General features: G+C 43.4%; 1 protein-coding gene across 1 annotated transcript in view; it reads left to right on the top strand.

The window, feature by feature from the left end:
• RRN3 (RRN3 homolog, RNA polymerase I transcription factor) overlaps positions 1-19392 on the top strand; it is an 88521-nt gene that overhangs the window by 790 nt on the left and 68339 nt on the right. Inside the window, exons 2-4 of the mRNA XM_068244780.1 lie at positions 5243-5391; positions 8705-8761; positions 16692-16781. Of these exons, the coding sequence (XP_068100881.1) occupies positions 5287-5391; positions 8705-8761; positions 16692-16781 (252 nt within the window). The 5' untranslated portion in view covers positions 5243-5286. The remainder of the gene's footprint in view (positions 1-5242; positions 5392-8704; positions 8762-16691; positions 16782-19392) is intronic.

The raw sequence follows: 19392 nt of genomic DNA, 5'->3' as shown, positions 1-19392 counted from the left end.
TTATAACTTAGTTATTTGACTTTGGCTGTGTTTGACAGGTGCAGCGGCTTTGGGGCTGCCGACACTTTGACTGCAGTGGGTGCCGAGGATTGGCTGTGCCTCTAGGAGCTCTGCTTTATTATAGCCATGTGGTGATTGGGTTGCCACAGGGTTCTCACCTGCGTGGGTTCCAGCTATGGCATACCTGGGGGGAGGGGGTGTTAAAGGCTAGGTTACTTTGTGGGAGGTTTGGTGTGAGAATGTAGGATAGTGATAATAGCCGTTCTAAGAATATCGTTAGCTATATTCAAATAACTGCAATCCCGACGCCCAAATAAGCAGGCACTTTGTTACTAAGCAAAGCTTGGTGTAATTGCCTTCTTAAAACAGAAGGAAATTTGCAATAATTCAGTTATAAGTGAACATTTGTGGTTACCCACAATGCACTACCACTAAATATGCAAATTATCCCTTTTCGCCCTTGTAAGCCAAGCAAGCATCCAGAAACGCTGGTGTATAGCAAGCCTATAGCTTTAAGTTTTATACAGCCATATCAAACCCACATGTAGACAGCCTTTTTTCGGACTTTTGGTCCTCATCAGTACATGGCAAGGATTGCTTGGTTACTAAGAAAAGAGACACCAGGTCACATGGGCTGCAAAGACATCTTGTCGCACAGTCGCCGTCTTCCACTATCAGTTTTACATGGAGTCAGCAGGTGAATGGCTTACATATGTACTTGCTAATTTCCTACAAAGAGCAGGAATTGATTGTCTGTGCTTATGAGCTGTCAAAATCTACTAGAGGCTGCCGCAGTGTGGATGCACTGGGTGCCTGTCCAAGCAGCGGCTACATGAAGTATCGGCGCAGTGCTTAGCTGTTCGACTGGGTACCTATCTAGCTAGGGCTGCTTATACTAATACAGGCTGATTGCTTTGGGTCACATGCATCATTGTAGCCACCAGGGGAATTCAAGTCCTGCTCTTTGTAGGGGATTGGCAAGAAAATGTTTTCTGTTCACCTGCTGACTCCATTGAAAACTGATGGGGAAGTTGCCGGCTGTGCAACAAGTTGTCCTTTGTGCATCTCTGTACAGCTGATCGTCTGTGCTGACAGTGGCTACATGAGGCAGCCATAGAGTAAATGCAGTCTTTGCAAAGCTGTTGGACTCGGCTCTGGTCCTACCCATGAATAAATGGGGTATCGTTGCTGCAGTTAGGATACTGTGCACAGCTTTTTGACTGGGTGCCTGTCCAAGCAGGGGCTACATGAAGTATCGGCGCAGTGCTTAGCTGTTCGACTGGGTACCTATCTAGCTAGGGCTGCTTATACTAATACAGGCTGATTGCTTTGGGTCACATGCATCATTGTAGCCACCAGGGGAATTCAAGTCCTGCTCTTTGTAGGGGATTGGCAAGAAAATGTTTTCTGTTCACCTGCTGACTCCATTGAAAACTGATGGGGAAGTTGCCGGCTGTGCAACAAGTTGTCCTTTGTGCATCTCTGTACAGCTGATCGTCTGAGCTGACAGTGGCTACATGAGGCAGCCATAGAGTAAATGCAGTCTTTGCAAAGCTGTTGGACTCGGCTCTGGTCCTACCCATGAATAAATGGGGTATCGTTGCTGCAGTTAGGATACTGTGCACAGCTTTTTGACTGGGTGCCTGTCCAAGCAGGGGCTACATGAAGTATCGTTGCCACAGTGCACAACCATTAAATGACTAACGAAGTTGATCCCGTGGATGTATTGTCCTTTTGTGTAGAGTTACCAATAAAAGAATACCTGCTTTTACCTATCTCACTGTGGCCTGCGGATCTTTTTCGGTTGTCTACATTAAATGGCTACTTATAAATGTACAGGCTGATTGCTTGGGCAGACTAATTAGTTATGCTCATGTGCTCTCACTATGGGTTGGTGCACACCGAGCGTCTTTTTCAGCGTTTCTGCAGCCGCTTGCGGCTGCGGATACGCTTGGTCAATGTATCTCAATGGGGTGGGTCACACCAGAGCGGGAGGCGTTTTGCAGAAACGCATACTCCCGGGGTGAGGCATTTTTTGGATTGTGGATGCGTTTCTGCCTCAATGTTAAGTATAGGAAAAATGCAAGCCGCTCTGAAAAACGGCAGTTCAGAGCGGTTTTGCAGGCGTTTTTGTTACAGAAGCTGTTCAGTAACAGCTTTACTGTAACAATATCTGAAATCTACTACACCAAAACCGCAAAATGCTAGCTGAAACGCTACAGAAAAATAAGAAAAAGCGTTTAAAAAATCTGCTAGCATTTTGCGGATCTGCTAGCAGGTTTTGGTGCGCACCAGGCCTTAATGATGGTAAGCTGGCACCATCAAAGTTTTCTTAACGTGCCAAAGAAATCAAATGCGTGCCGAAAACAATCCGCACTTTCCATCCCAGTAAATCCTATATATCCTTATTGGAAACCTAGCAGTTTGAGAGGGTGCTATCCACCCAATCATGTTAGCTAATTTCCATATGAGGTTTCCTGCTGGGTCCCCTAAAGTGAACTAGCACAGCCTACCCAGTAGATGGACACCCATTTAGCCACTTAGGCCCTGTTCACACTAGTCAGTTCTGCTCATTTTCTGCACAGGAAAACTGAGAATTAATGTTAATCATTGTGCTAGTTCACACTTGTATGGTTTTTCAGTGCAGCACTATCGAGCTACATTTCCACTGTGCTCAGCATGCGTCTTGCGAAACGCAATGCCAACACAGCTGTCAAGCTTCTCACAGCCGAATCCCTCTAGCCTCTAGACTATGCACTGCTATGGGATTCGGACAAATTATGCAAGATTATGCTGCATGCTGTCCGATTTTTCCCCACCAATGAATTCGGATGCTCCTTGTTGACTTCAGTAGGCTCAGGCTGCCAAATCACATCCGAATTCGTGGGCCAGAAATCAGGCCGGAATCGCAGCAGTGGAAACCTAGCCTTAGAGAACTTGTGTAGAAAAACTGAAGCAGAAAACTTATAGACAAGTGTGGATCCAGCCTAAAGGCTAGTACACACTAGCAATTTTGATTGACCAATGATTGCTCAATTTTACCACCTCCATGTAGTATGAGGGCCAAACAGATTTTCAATTCTATGCAGATTATATAGGTAAATGGTCATACTACATGGAGGTGGTAAAATTGAGCAATCATTGGTCAATCAAAATTGCTAGTGTGTACTAGCCTTAAGTATTTTGGGCAGAGTTGTGGGCAGAACCTGTATCAATGGGCTCTAGTCACAAAACTTCTCATAAATGTCATATTTATCACCTAATTAATAAAAATAACCTTTCAGCAAATTTACAAGCAAAATAATCACTCAAAGTAACTTTTTCCTGATTAAAGGACAACTGAAGCAAGAGGTACAGTATATGGGGCTGCCATATTTATTTCCTTTTAAGCAATACCGGTTACCTGGCTACCCTGCTGATCCTCTACCTATAATGCTTTTAGCCATAGACCCTGAACAAGCATGCAACAGATCAGGTGTTTGACATTGTAAGATCTGACAAGATTAGCTGCATGCTTGTTTCTGGTGTGTTTCAGATACTACTGCAGCCAAATTGATCAACAGGGCTGCCAGACAACTGGTATTGTTTAAAAAGAAATAAATATGGCAGCCTTCATATTGTTATCACTACAGTTGTCCTTTAACTTCATTTAAATATTACTTTTCTTACCATAATTATATATTTTCTATTTAGAAGCTTAAAGTGTACCAAATCTGAGAAAATAGGAAGATTTGATACTTACCCAGGGCTTCCTCCAACCCCAGAAGCAGGTGTGAGTCCCTCGCCGTCCTCCCGCGGTCTGCCGTTCAGCCATGATCAGCCCCGGTAACAGGCTCAGTCACATCAGTCGGTGCCTTTTGCGCATGCGCGGACCTCCCATGCATGCGCAGAAGGCAGCAACTGATGCGACTGAGCCTGTTACTGGGGCTGATGGTGGCTGAACAGCAGACCCTGAGAGGATGGCGAGGAACTTGCATGTGCTTATGAGGCTGGAGGAGGGCCCCGGTAAGTATCAAAACCTCCTATTTTCTCAAATCTGGTACACTTTAAAAATGTAACATAGAGTAGGTGAAAACAGGTGAAAAGGCTTTGTGAATCATGACTAACATGTCACTTTCTAGGGCAAGAGCTATATGTACAGTGGCTTGCAAAAGTATTTGGCCGCCTTGAAGTTTTCCACATTTTGTCACATTACTGCCACAAACATGAATCAATTTTATTGGAATTACACCTGAAAGACCAATACAAAGTAGTGTACACTTGAGAAGTGGAACGAAAATCATACATGATTCCAAACATTTTTTTACAAATGAATAACTGCAAAGTGGGGTGTGCGTAATTATTCAGCCCCCTTTGGTCTGAGTGCAGTCGGTTGCCCATAGACATTGCCTGATGAGTGCTAATGACTAAATAGAGTGCACCTGTGTGTAATCTAATGTCAGTACAAATACAGCTGATCTGTGACAGCCTCAGAGGTTGTCTAAGAGAGTATTGGGAGCAACAACACCATGAAGTCCAAAGAACACACCAGACAGGGCAGGGATAAAGTTATTGAGAAATTTAAAGCAGGCTTAGGCTACAAAAAGATTTCTAAATCCAATCGAGAATCTGTGGCAAGATCTGAAAACTGCTGTTCACAAACGAAGTCCATCTAATCTGACTGAGCTGGAGCTGTTTTGCACAGAAGAATGGGCAAGGATTTCAGTCTCTAGATGTGCAAAGCTGGTAGAGACATACCCTAAAAGACTGGCTGCTGTAATTGCAGCAAAAGGTGATTCTACAAAGTATTGACTCAGGGGGCTGAATAATTACGCACACCCAACTTTGCAATTATTAAATTAGTATTTGTAAAAAAAAAGTTTGGAACCGTCTCATTTTCGTTCCACTTCTCACGTGTACACCACTTTGTATTGGTATTTCACGTGGAATTCCAATACGATTGATTCATGTTTGTGGCAGTAATGTGACAAAATGTGGAAAACTTCAAGGGGACCGAATACTTTTGCAAACCACTGTATAAAGATCGAGGCACAGGTGAGCGGCCAGACTGGGGTGCACTTAGCACTGATGTCAAACCAGAAATTACTGGTGCAGTGTTCTGCTAAAGGTGGAAATTTTCTTTAGCTTTTTTTTTTTTTCTTCCTAGTTAATTATCGGTTTATGTACTCTTGGTTTTCCCAGCAATAAAATAGCATTCACGAGATTTAAAAGTATTTTTTTCCCTTTTTTTCCCCTTTGTTAGCATATATTTTGGTTTCAACCTAAGCTTATATCTAACCTTTTGGCATGAGCATCATGATGGCCGAAACAAATGAATTTCTGAGTTCTCCGCCAAAGAAAACTGTTCGATTTGGAGGAAAATTGACAGAAGTCCTGTTAAAGTACTCACAGGTAAATGGCAGTAACCACTTGTATTTGTAAAAATCTTTATGCCGGCACCACTTGCATTTCATCTGAGTCCCATAATGTCAGAAACCTGTTTAGAAGATTTCTCATGGGTTCTTGATAAAAAATGGAATAGCAAGGAAAAAGATGTGCCGATAATGACCCGCCGCATGTCGGGGACTCCCTGCACTTCCTGTGTCCTGTGTGTCTGCCTCTGTCCCGCTTAGTATCCTTTGTGTCCACCTCCGTGTCCTGCGTAATGACGGAAGCAGGAAGTGCGGGCACTAGGGGAAAGGCGTGAGAGAGGAGCTGTTGTTTGCCATAGACACATTCGGGTTAGGTGAGTGATGCAAGCAGCTAATGCCGCTAATTACAGCGCAGCAAGAGGACACAAAACGGGACACACAGGACACAGGGGGACACACAAGACACTGGGGAAAGGAGGAAGACACTAAGCAGGATAGAGGCGGTCTTAAAGGGGGGGGGGGGGGGACAAAACACTAGGGGACAGGAGGAAGACACAAGGGGAACACACAGGAAACTGGGGGACAGACAGGACACTGGGGGACAGGACGATGACGCAGTGGACACGCACAGGACACTGGGGACAGAAGGGGGACACACAGTACACTTGGGACAGAAGGGAGACAAAAGGGGTAACAGGAGGAGGACACAAGCAGGGCTGTATAGTCGGAGCAATTTTTAGGTACCCGGGGTCGGGAAAAAAATGCACGGACTCCTAATGAGTTTAAAATGTAATTAAAATAGAAAATATGATAAAATGTTCTATTTCTCAGATAACATTCATCATAAATATTTTATATATACAGTAATAGCTCTGCTTAGTCCACAAAAATGAATTAAACCAATAAAAAATAGTTACTTGTGCTGCTTCAATAAAGCAGTCCCAGTATTTTTTTAAGTCAGATATACATATCTGATTGTTACCGTATATATGATGTGTACACAGTATTTCTTATATATACTAAATAACATCTATGCTGTAAGAATAAAGCCTGATGTGTAGCCGTGTTACTAATAGAGATGGTCAGTGAGATGGAAATAATTCTGCGCTGATGCTGGTTTATGCAAATTTATGCACTCCCTTTGCTCATGAAATCAAATAATTTGATACGTTGTTAAAATTTAGTTTAAGGACTATGAATTAAAGGTTACCTGAGATGGATGAAAAAAAAAAAAGTTTTACACATACCTGGGGCTTCCACCAGCTCCCTTCAGGCTAATCAGTTCCTCACTGTCCTCCTCCGCCACCTGGATCTTTTGCTATGAGTCCTGGTAATTCAGCCAGTCAGCGCAGTCCGGCCGCGTGCCTCTCCCACAGCCAGGAGCATTCTGCACCTGCGCAATAGCGCTGTGCAGGTGTAGTACGCTCCCGGCGGCAGAGTGTGCATGCGCTCTACGCCTGACGGGCTCAAGTACCTGGACCCATTGCAGAAGATCCAGGTGGCGGAGGAGGACAGCAAGGGACTGATTAGCCTGATGGGGGCTGGAGAAAGCCCCAGGTATGTATAAAACTTTAATTTCATCTGTCTCAGGTTTACTTTGTTACACAGTAGTACTATACATATGCACTCCCCACAGAGCTGCAGGGAATCCACTGAAATTTGTGCACATTGAACACAGAGGTGTTGTCTATCACCCATAAACCTGGTTCAGATTGTACATGAAGAATGTGTAATAGAGGAAGAATAGCCTCATTCTCCTGCAGAGTACCTGCACATCACTCTTACATGTACCCACAGTTACATTGCCTAGGGCCTGATCCTTGTTCAGATTGTACATGAAGAATGTGTAATAGAGGAAGAATCACCTCATTCCCCTGCAGAGTACCTGCACATCACTCTTACATGTACCCACAGTTACATTGCCTAGGGCCTGATAGATGTTCTTTGTTCCTGTCTGTACCTTCTACAAGTACTCTTAGGGCCTTTTTCCACTACACAGCTGAAACGCAAAATCGCAAATCGCTAGTGATTTTTAAATCGCTAGGGTTGTTACTTTATCATAGAAATCATGAGAAGTATTTTCCACTATAGTGATTCGATTTGGAAATCGCAATCGCTTTCAGGAGCGATTTTTAAGATAATGCAATGCAAATGAAAAGTCGCAATCGCATAACAGAATTAATGAAAAATCGCCATCGCTGGCATTTGTGATTGCGATTGCTAGTGGAAAAGGACCTTACTAAGGACTAGTTTTAGTCTGTGACTAAAAGTTTAGAGACAGAAGATCCGCCAGATATCCAGGTAACTGGTATTGTGTAAAAGGGAATAAATATGGCATCCTCCATATCCCTCTCACTTCAGTTGTCTTTTAAAATTCTTAAAGGAATACTATCGATTCACATATTTTTTTCAATTGACACAGGAATTGTTTGGGAAGTGCCGCTAAGTACTGGTGTATACATTTTAGTAGCAACCTCTGTGTTTACTGTTATCAAAATACTTTCAAACTTTACTGACGCCAAAACTGACGCAGACTGAGCCATGAGGAGAGGGGAAATTCACCTCACACTTGATCAGTTAACTATGTGTAACTCTGTGGGTGACAAAGCGAAAGCTCCCAACAGTTGCAGCTTCTGTGTCCTGTGTTTCTGACTGAAGTGTCTGAAGAGAGCAGAGGAAATGTAACTAATTGTCACAGCTTTACATACTGTTTTTGCTTTCAGAGTTTGATATGTTTGATATTTTCTTTCTGTAGTCTGATATGCAACTCTGGCTGTGCATTGAAGCAGACACCTCTTCTGCAATTGATTTGTCCCAATATAGCTAAATCCTACCCTCAATAAATTACAGCTTTTGCCTCTGATATTTAACATGAAAAGAAGGAAAATGTTTGCACAGCTACTTAGACATTATTTGTACATTGTCATTTTAGAACACTTGGGTATTGATAGTATTCCTTTAAGCGTTGGCAGTTAAGAGATGCATTTCATGTTACATACTTTCAATCAACAAGATTGTAATATGCAAATTAGAGGAGTCGGTGGAATTCTAACCTGAGGAGTCAGAGTCGGTGGATTTTTGTACCGACTCCACAGCCCTGAGAATAGCTGATGACTGTGTACATGCGCAGGTGATGGTGTCCTATACAGAATACACTTCAGACACCCTATTGATTTCCAAGTTGGTGTTTATTAGGAAGGGGAGCCTGCTGTACCCCATAGCCAATAGAGCTTATGACACAGTGCTTAAAGAGCGATTTGTTTTATCAGCAAACATGAATATTGTTAGCATTAATGTGCCATATTGATCTGAACAAAATGTTATTGTAATGTCTGCTCATTCCCTCTGTTTAGGGGAACACTCACGACTTTGAGCTTCTGAAGCACCAGTTGTCTGATCCTGAGATAAAGGTACTGTGTACACTTTCTTGATAACTGTGACCAATCACATTTTTCCTGTTGTTGTGGAAAGTTGCACTCCACACTACTTTTCTGTTAGCATGCCATTTGCAGAGGTACGGAAAGTATAGTAGAATCTCATTATAATAATAATATATAGTAAACTCAGTCCTCAGGTCCCAGCAAATGCGTTTGTATAAATATACAATGTATGACCAATTCTGATATAGTAAACTTCTGATAGAGTAAACTACCTTTTCCTGGTCCCTTGGAGTTTACTATAAAGGGATTTTACTGTATTCCCATTAGACAGCAATAACAGCTATGACACTATTTAATAGTAAAATAATTACACCACATTCCACACACTAGCACATGATCATCACACGTCAAAAGGAAGGTTCTTGTTGCCTGATGGAGAGAAATATTATTGTCATTTCTATCATATTGTGATTGTACACCCGTCTTTTATCAGGCATTGATCTGCTATGAGACAAGCTGATACTCAAGCCGCCTTGAGTATCCTTTTGCTTTCATGTGTTAGAACTGCCTTGCTATCTGGGTTCCTTCAACTTTTCTTTTTGCTTATTGAAGAGTCGAGCCAGGAACCCATCATTGTTTAAATGATTTGATAATCATCATGTGCTGTACTCATTTATGAAGTCCTGGTTTGTCAGAAGGCTTCTACCTTTGGCTTGGTTCACATTACAAGTGACTCGGGTGCAGTAGTAGCGTTTCTGACTGGTATGGAGACACTCTATCACTCCCGTGATCTATCACAGTCACTGATCCACTTCAGAACAGCTGCTTGCTATTCTGTTAGATAAATGGCAGCATATCCACTGAGGCCTAGTGCACACCGAGCAGTTTTTGGAGCGATCCGCCTGGAAAAACGCTTGGCTAATGTATTGCAATGGGATGGTGCACACCGGCGGTTTGAGGTTTTTGCCAAGCCGCAAATGCGCCTCCTGCTGCGCGTTTGCGGTTTTCGGAAGCATTTCGTCCTCAATGTAAAGTATAGGAAAAACGCAAACCGCTCTGAAAAACGCTACTTCAGAGCGGTTTGCCAGACATTTTTGTTACAGAAGCTGTTCAGTAACAGCTTTTACTGTAACAATATGTGTAATCTGCTACACAAAAACGCACCCAAAACCGCTAGGTATGTTTAGAAAACCTCTCTAAACATACCTAGAATCGCTCTGAAATCCGCTCCCAAAACCGCTAGCGTATTGCGGATCTGCTAGCGGTTTTGGTGTGCACTGGGCCTGAGTAAGCTTTGTACGTTGCATTAAAGAGAACCCGAGGTGGGTTTGAAGAATATTATCTGCATACAGAGGATGGATCTGCCTATACAGCCTAGCCTCTGTTGCTATCCCAAACCCCACTAAGGTCCCCCTGCACTCTGCAATCCCTCATAAATCACAGCCACGCTACTGACAAACAGCTTGTCAGAGCTGGCTGTGTTTATCTCTATAGTGTCAGTCTGCTGCTCTCCCCGCCTCCTGCAGAACTCCAGTCCCCGCCTGCATCCCTTCCCTCCCTGCTGATTGGAGGGAAGGGACGGGGGCAGGGACCGGAGCTATGCAGGAGGCGGGGGAGCAGCTGAGACTGACACTACAGATGTAAACACAGCCTCACAGCATGGCTGTGATTTATGAGGGATTGCAGAGTGCAGGGGGACCTTAGTGGGGTTTGGGATAGCAACAGAGGCTGGGCTGTATAGGCAGATCCATCCTCTGTATGCAGATAACATTCTTTAAACACACCTCGGGTTCTCTTTAAAGGACAACTGTAGCAAAAGGGCTATGGAGGCTGCCATATTTATTTCCTTTTGAGCAATACCAGTTGCCTGGCAGCCCTGCTTATCCTCTACCTCAAATACTTTTAGCTATAGCCCCTGAACAAGCATACAGAGATCAGGTGTTTCTGACATTGTCAAATTTGGCAAGATTAGCTGCTGTTCCTAGTGTTATTCAGGCACTATTGCAGCCAAATAAATAAGCAGGGCTGCCAGGCAACTTAAAAGGAAATAAATATGGCAGCCTCCTTATTTTTTCTCACTTCAGTTGTCCTTTACGCGTAATACAGAGGATGAATCTTGACACAGTGAAAAATTGTGTGGAATAACCCATAGAAATGCATGGGTCTGTTCTGCACATCTGTTGGTCTTCTGCTGTCTGTTGCAGAAAAAGTTCTGGCAGTGGACTCAGTGTGAACTGGTATTTTTTTTCCTCTCATTATTGAAGTTTCATACCATTACAAGGCTTCAGGACTTCCAGAAATGTCCACAAGAAAAAAGCAGCATGATGTGTGGTACTTCCCAGTATATTCAAAAGAATGAAAACAAAAAGCAGGTCGATGGTCTACTATGGCAACAATGCTTTCCGCCAGAAATATCTAAAGTACCGTAGTTTATTTCAAGATAGACGTATATTGATCTTTTTGATCTACTGTGTTTGTAAAGTGAGGTTAAATATAATACAGTGGCTTGCAAAAGTATTCGGCCCCCTTGAAGTTTTCCACATTTTGTCACATTACTGCCACAAACATGAATCAATTTTATTGGAATTCCAAAGTGGAACAAAAATCATACATAATTCCAAACATTTTTTACAAATAAATAACTGCAAAGTGGGGTGTGCGTAATTATTCAGCCCCCTGAGTCAATACTTTGTAGAACCACCTTTTGCTGCAATTACAGCTTCCAGTCTTTTAGGGTATGTCTCTACCAGCTTTGCACATCTAGAGACTGAAATCCTTGCCCATTCTTCTTTGCAAAACAGCTCCAGCTCAGTCAGATTAGATGGACAGCGTTTGTGAACAGCAGTTTTCAGATCTTGCCACAGATTCTCGATTGGATTTAGATCTGGACTTTGACTGGGCCATTCTAACACATGGATATGTTTTGTTTTAAACCATTCCATTGTTGCCCTGGCTTTATGTTTAGGGTCATTGTCCTGCTGGAAGGTGAACCTCCGCCCCAGGCTCAAGTCTTTTGCAGACTCCAAGAGGTTTTCTTCCAAGATTGCCCTGTATTTGGCTCTATCCATCTTCCCATCAACTCTGACCAGCTTCCCTGTCCCTGCTGAAGAGAAGCACCCCCAGAGCATGATACTGCCACCACCATATTTGACAGTGGGGATGGTGTGCTCAGAGTGATGTGCAGTGTTAGTTTTCTGCCACACATAGCGTTTTGCATTTTGGCCAAAAAGTTCAGTTTTGGTCTCATCTGACCAGAGCACCTGCTTCCACATGTTTGCTGTGTCCCCCACATGGCTTGTGGCAAACTGCAAACTGGACTTCTTATGCTTTTCTGTTAACAATGGCTTTCTTCTTGCCACTCTTCCATAAAGGCCAATTTTGTGCAGTGCACAGCACAACTAATAGTTGTCCTATGGACAGATTCCCCCGCCTGAGCTGTAGATCTCTGCAGTTCGTCCAGAGTCACCATGGGCCTCTTGACTGCATTTCTGATCAGCGTTCTCCTTGTTCGGCCTGTGAGGTTAGGTGGACGGCCTTGTCTTGGTAGGTTTATAGTTGTGCCATACTCCTTCCATTTCTGAATGATCACTTGAATAGTGCTCCGTGGGATGTTCAAGGCTTTGGAAATCTTTTTGTAGCCTAAGCCTGCTTTAAATTTCTCAATTTCTCAATAATTTTATCCCTGACCTGTCTGGTGTGTTCTTTGGACTTCATGGTGTTGTTGCTCCCAATATTCTCTTAGACAACCTTTGAGGTTGTCACAGAGCAGCTGTATTTGTACTAACATTAGATTACACACAGGTGCACTCTATTTAGTCATTAGCACTCATCAGGCAATGTCTATGGGCAACTGACTGCAATCAGACCAAAGGGGGCTGAATAATTACGCACACTCCACTTTGCAGTTATTGATTTGTAAAAAATGTTTGGAATCATGTATGATTTTCGTTCCACTTCTCACGTATACACCACTTTGTATTAGGCTTTCACATGGAATTCCAGTAAAATTGATTCATGTTTGTGGCAGTAATGTGACAAAATGTGGAAAACTTCGAGGGGGCTGAATACTTTTGCAAGCCACTGTAATCTACAGTGGTGTGAAAAACTATTTGCCCCCTTCCTGATTTCTTATTCTTTTGCATGTTTGTCACACTTAAATGTTTCTGCTCAACAAAAACCGTTAACTATTAGTCCAAGATAACATAATTGAACACAAAATGCAGTTTTAAATGATGGTTTTTATTATTTAGTGAGAAAAAAAACTCCAAATCTACATGACCCTGTGTGAAAAAGTGATTGCCCCCCTTGTTAAAAAATAACTTAACTGTGGTTTATCACACCTGAGTTCAATTTCTGTAGTCACCCCCAGGCCTGATTACTGCCACACCTGTTTCAATCAAGAAATCACTTAAATAGGAGCTATCTGACACAGAGAAGTAGACCAAAAGCACCTCAAAAGCTAGACATCATGCCAAGATCCAAAGAAATTCAGGAACAGATGAGAACAAAAGTACTGTAATTGAGATCTATCAGTCTGGTAAAGGTCATAAAGCCGTTTCTAAAGCTTTGGGACTCCAGCGAACCACAGTGAGAGCCATTATCCACAAATGGCAAAAACATGGAACAGTGATGAACCTTACCAGGAGTGGCCGGCCGACCAAAATTACCCCGAGAGCGCAGAGAAAACTCATCCGAGAGGCCACAAAAGACCCCAGGGCAACATCTAAAGAACTGCAGGCCTCACTTGCCTCAATTAAGGTCAGTGTTCACTACTCCACCATGAGAAAGAGACTGGGCAAAAACGGCCTGCATGGCAGATATCCAAGGCGCAAACCACTTTTAAGCAAAAAGAACATTGAGGGCTCTTTCACACTAGAGGCTGCGGTAGAAAAGGCTGAAAGTCAGCCTTTTGCTTAACGCCAATACATAGCGTTTTCAAAGCGTTTTCAAAGCCTTTTGAAAGAGTTTTACAGCCCATATGAAAACGTCCTTTTTTTTTCTTCTATAAAAATAAGTGAACAAGATAGCTGTAAAACGCTTTGAAAAGGCTTTGAAAACGCTGAAGTTGGCGTTTTCCATTGACTATCATTGAAACGCCAACAGCCAACTTCGGCTGTTAACAGCCCTGAAAAAGCTCCTGGGAGCGTTGAAACGCAACGCTCCAAAACGCCGAGTTAGATGTGAAAGGTAAAATGAAAGTCTATGGACTTTCTTTTACCTAGCAAAACGCCAACTTCGGCCGTGGCGTTAAAACGCCGAAAAATCCCTCTGGTGTGAAAGGGCCCTAAGGCTCGTCTCAATTTTGCTAAAAAACATCTCAATGATTGCCAAGACTTTTGGGAAAATACCTTTTGGACCGATGAGACAAAAGTTTAACTTTTTGGAAGGTGCGTGTCCCGTTACATCTGGCATAGAAGTAACACAGCATTTCAGCAAAAGAACATCATACCAATAGTAAAATATGGTGGTGGTAGTGTGATGGTCTGGGGTTGTTTTGCTGCTTCAGGACCTGGAAGGCTTGCTGTGATAGATGGAACCAGGAATTCTACTGTCTACCAAAAAATCCTGAAGGAGAATGTCCGGCCATCTGTTCGTCAACTCAAGCTGAAGCGATCTTGGGTGCTGCAGCAGGACAATGACCCAAAACACACCAGCAAATCCACCTCTGAATGGCTGAAGAAAAACAAAATGAAGACTTTGGAGTTGCCTAGTCAAAGTCCTGACCTGAATCCTATTGAGATGTTGTGGCATGACCTTAAAAAGGTGGTTCATGCTAGAAAACCCTCAAATAAAGCTGAATTACAACATTTCTGCAAAGATGAGTGGGCCAAAATTCCTCCAGAGCGCTGTAAAAGACTCGTTGCAAGTTATCGCAAACGCTTGATTGCAGTTATTGCTGCTAAGGGAGGCCCAACCAGTTATTAGGTTCAGGGGGCAATTTCTTTTTCACACAGGGCCATGTAGGTTTTGAGGTTTTTTTCTCACTAAATAATAAAAAACATCACTTAAAACTGCATTTTGTGTTCAATTATGTTATCATGGACTAATAGTTAAAGAGAACCCGAGGTGTGTTTAAAGAATATTATCTGCATACAGAGGCTGGATCTGCCTATACAGCCCAGCCTCTGTTGCTATCCCAAACCCCACTAAGGTCCCCCTGCACTCTGCAATCCCTCATAAATCACAGCCGTGCTGTGTGGCTGTGTTTACATCTGTAGTCGCAATCTGAAGTGTATCTGCCCGCCTCAGGGAAAATACAATTATATTGGGGAGTCCTGTCAGGGCTAGAGGTCCATCACTCCTCTTTGAATATCCAAACTGCAAACGACAATCCCAGTAGGACTCGACCCAGCACGGATGTATATCCAATCTTTATTGCATGTGGGTATATCAGTAGCAGTAATACAAAAGCATCACAACAGCATGCATGACGTTTCGGGCAAAGGCCCTTTCTCAAAGGGCCTTTGCCCGAAACGTCATGCATGCTGTTGTAATGCTTTTGTATTACTGCTACTGATATACCCACATGCAATAAAGATTGGATATACATCCGTGCTGGGTCGAGTCCTACTGGGATTGTCGTTTGCAGTTTACATCTGTAGTGTCAGTCTCAGCTGCTCCCCCGCCTCCTGCATAGCTCCGGTCCCTGCTCCCGTCCCTTCCCTCCAATCAGCAGGGAGGGAAGGGATGCAGGCGGGGACTGGAGTTCTGCAGGAGGCGGGGAGAGCAGCAGACTGACACTATAGAGATAAACACAGCCAGCTCTGACAAGCTGTTTGTCAGCAGCGTGGCTGTGATTTATGAGGGATTGCAGAGTGCAGGGGGACCTTAGGGGGGTTTGGGATAGCAACAGAGGCTGGGCTGTATAGGCAGATCCAGCCTCTGTATGCAGATAATATTCTTCAAACCCACCTCGGGTTCTCTTTAACGGTTTTTGATGAGCAGGAACATTTAAGTGTGACAAACATGCAAAAGAATAAGAAATCAGGAAGGGGGCAAATAGTTTTTCACACCACTGTAAATATATAGCACATATACTTTACTGTAAGTTTATTCTCTGATGGCCCTCTGCATGCTCATTTGTCTCTAGTTGCTGTTAAAGAGGTGCTATAACGAAATTTAGGCTACTGGGATAAGCCTAGTAGCATGCTGCTCATAGGAAGAGCAGCACATATTAGGTAATGTTTTGTTTAAAAGGTTGGTTGAAAAGCACATGTACAGATCTTGTCAGTCGGTAACAGGCAAGTGATGTGGTGTTCCCCTCTCTGTTCAGTGGGGCTGTGCTAACAGGTAACTTCTCTCCTTTCAGTGCTGGGAGGACAAAGCCCGTTCTCGTAAAGCAGGCTCAGCTGCAAGTACTGTTATGTGCTGTGGAAGGTCTTGTGTAAATAAACAGGCTGTCTGGATACCCTGTATAGCTATCCTCATCAGATATACTGCTTGGTCTAAAGCTGGAGCAGAGCTTCTTGATATTTCAGGACAAGTGTGTTTTGGTTATGACTAGAGATGGCCAACTAATTCAAATAATAAATATTGGGCAAATCAAATGCAGTATGTAGCAGCTTTGATTGGCCCCATCTGATGTTACTTACAATTTACATGCAAGCCAGAATTATTTGCACCTGGTTGTCCATTTCTAGCTTTGACATGCTGCAGACTAATATATAAAGTGAGAGCCTTATGCTGGGAATACACGTTACGTTTTTTGCGAAGAATCATTCCGATAGATGCCTTCGATAATAAAATTCCAACATGTCCGATTTTCCGCTCGATTCTGTTCCGCTCGATTTCTCATAGAAGTGAGTGGAAAAAAAAGATAAGAAAAACGAGCGGAAGATAAGAGATTTGAGCAGAGAATCGAATGGCTAATAGATCATGTGGCGAATCGACTGCGAAAAACGTAACGTGTATTCCCAGCATTAGAATGGGAAATAATCATGTTATGTTTGTTGTTCTGCAGGATGTGCAGATTATGAACTGGCTTCATGAATTACGGATTTCAGTTACACATCTGACTATTGATTACGAGCAGCTTGTCAGCATTGTATTGGTAAGTGCTAATACTGGACTCTTGTGTTCTGTATGAAATTGTAAAATCTCTGTCACTGTCATCTTTTTACTGCAGTGTTGATACTCTTTTCCTAAAACCACTTAAAGTGGACCTGAACTCTTCCACAGGACGGAAGGAAAACGGAGAGAAATGCACCCTGTATGTATTTCGAGAGTTTAGCCTTTCTAATTCCCTCTCATCTGTGTCTAATCACAAGTTGTAATTTGATCCTTCAGCTGTGTCAGCTGACTGCCATGGCAGAGAGGCTAATTTGAAAGCGTGTGATGTTAACAGTATGTCTGCTTTCATGAAAGCAGGAAGTAGATACACTGCAGATTTATTGTAGGATTTGTATCAGCTGTAACAAAGAAATGGTCTTCTTTGAAGGTTATTATTCTGTTGCGTATCTTTTAGAGCAAAAAGGAAGTTCTGAGTTCAGGTCTGCTTTAACTGGAACACATTTAGAGGACAGCTGTAGCAAGAGGGCTATGGAGGCTGACATATTTATTTCCATTTACACAATGCCAATTGCCTGGCAGCCCTGCTTATCTATTTGACTGCAGTAGTGTCTGAATAACACCAGAAACAAGCATGCAGCTAGTCTTGTTAGATCTGACAATAATGTCAGAGACACCTGATCTGCTAAATGCTTGTTCAGGGTCTATGGCTAAAAGTATTACAAGCAGAGGACCAGTAGTACAGCCAGGCAACTGGTATTGCTTAAAAGGAAATAAATATGGCAGCCTCCAAATCCCTCTTGCTACAGTTGTCCTTTTAAAAACCAATTCAGTTTTTAATAAAATGGATACGTTATAAAATTATCATGTGGCAGAATTGTATGTCTACTTTGTGAAGCCACAGTTTTGCTTTTGTTTTTAATGTGTATTGTATGGAGCATATCACATTTTTTCATGGTCCATTATTTATTCCCTGGCTTTCTGGGTTAGCAAAATGGTCTTCCTTTGCCAATAACTGATGCTGTACGCCTGACAAAACTGCAGTCTGATAGCCATCCAAACTTCCCTCTGTCTCCGTCTTCACCCACTTAGTGACATACCACTACTGCTGAGAAAATGACTTTTAGCTGTGCACATTGAAGAGAACAACAGTAAGCCATACTATTAAATCAGTATCACAGTTATTTCACCACATCCTGGTATATGGGAGCCTCCAAGTTTGCTACTAGTCAATAGAATAGTCCAGCTATTGCAAATGAGCCACAGGCTCCTACTCCCTGCAGCTTATAACTCACAAAATAAGATGGGAAGTTTCTAGGCAGTTCTTACTCAGCATTGAGTACAAATCCCAAATCTACAGGTAGATGCAGATTAAAGCAAACCTAAAGTGAGAAAACTCATTTCACGTTTGATACTTTCCTTAGTAGAGGGAATGCTCTGGACAGCGTAAGGTCTTCCTATTCACCCGGTCTGTTGTTCTAGCTCTGTCCTACTACTCAGGCTGTAAGGGGTTTGAAAAGGATAATGTATTATATACAGCTATATCTGCTTCTATAGAATGCATATTTGAAAATAGTAAGCTACAGAGGTCTGTTCTACCACTCCGTTTTCTCCTCATTTACTTCCTGGTACGGGTGTGTAGCTACACCATCTCCTGCTCACAGTGGCCTAGCAACGGGATGCAGAGGTTATGACTGGACCGGGAGCCCACTAGTGCAGGGCTTTTCAACCGGTGGTACGCATACCACTGGTGGTACTTGAACACCTGTAAGGTGGTACGAGCACCTCTGCTCTGCCTCTCCGGCTCCCAGGGCTACCATTGCTATCTGAGCCCCACTCTACTCCCCACTGATCTGAGGTCTGGTAGTATTGTGAGGAGGAGAGTGGGGCTCAGGTAGCGGGGGAGGAACCAAGAGTAAGAGCACAGCATTGATGAGGAGGATCAGGCGGTGCAGTCGATTTGAGGTCAGTAAAGATGTCAGTGGCACTCATTACACCTTGATTCCCCCTGCACCTAGATCCATCCTGACCCAGCCTGCACCCTCACCCACACTGCGCATCTTGACCCACCCTGCACCTGGTCACTAACGCAACCTGCACCCCTGACCAAGCCAGCAACCTGCACCCCTGACCAAGCCAGCAACCTGCACCCCTGACCAAGCCAGCAACCTGCACCCCTGACCAAGCCAGCAACCTGCACCCCTGACCAAGCCAGCAACCTGCACCCCTGACCAAGCCAGTAACCTGTACCCCTGACCAAGCCAGCAACCTGTACCCCTGACCAAGCCAGCAACCTGTACCCCTGACCAAGCCAGCAACCTGTACCCCTGACCCAGGCGGCACTCTGCACCCTGACCCAGCCGTAACTCTGCAATTTAACTCAGCCATTACTCTAACCTAGCCAGCAACCTTCACCATGTGATACTAGTGGTGGGTTATTTTATGGTTGGTTGTTGTTTTATGTGTTCTTTCTGCCCAATTGTGGTCGATCCTTGACAGTTGGCTCCTCCCACAGCCTGTCATGACCACACGCATTTTTTGCAGAGTCACTGGTGGGACATTAAAAATGCCATGTTATAAAAGTGGTACAATCCATAAAAAGGTTGAAAAGCCCTGCACTCTAGTAGCCTTCCTTCAACTGCTGTAATAGCTCT

This window comes from Hyperolius riggenbachi, chromosome 7 (assembly GCF_040937935.1).
Source record: "Hyperolius riggenbachi isolate aHypRig1 chromosome 7, aHypRig1.pri, whole genome shotgun sequence".
Lineage (NCBI taxonomy): Eukaryota > Metazoa > Chordata > Amphibia > Anura > Hyperoliidae > Hyperolius > Hyperolius riggenbachi.
This window is presented reverse-complemented; position numbering and strand designations above follow the sequence as displayed.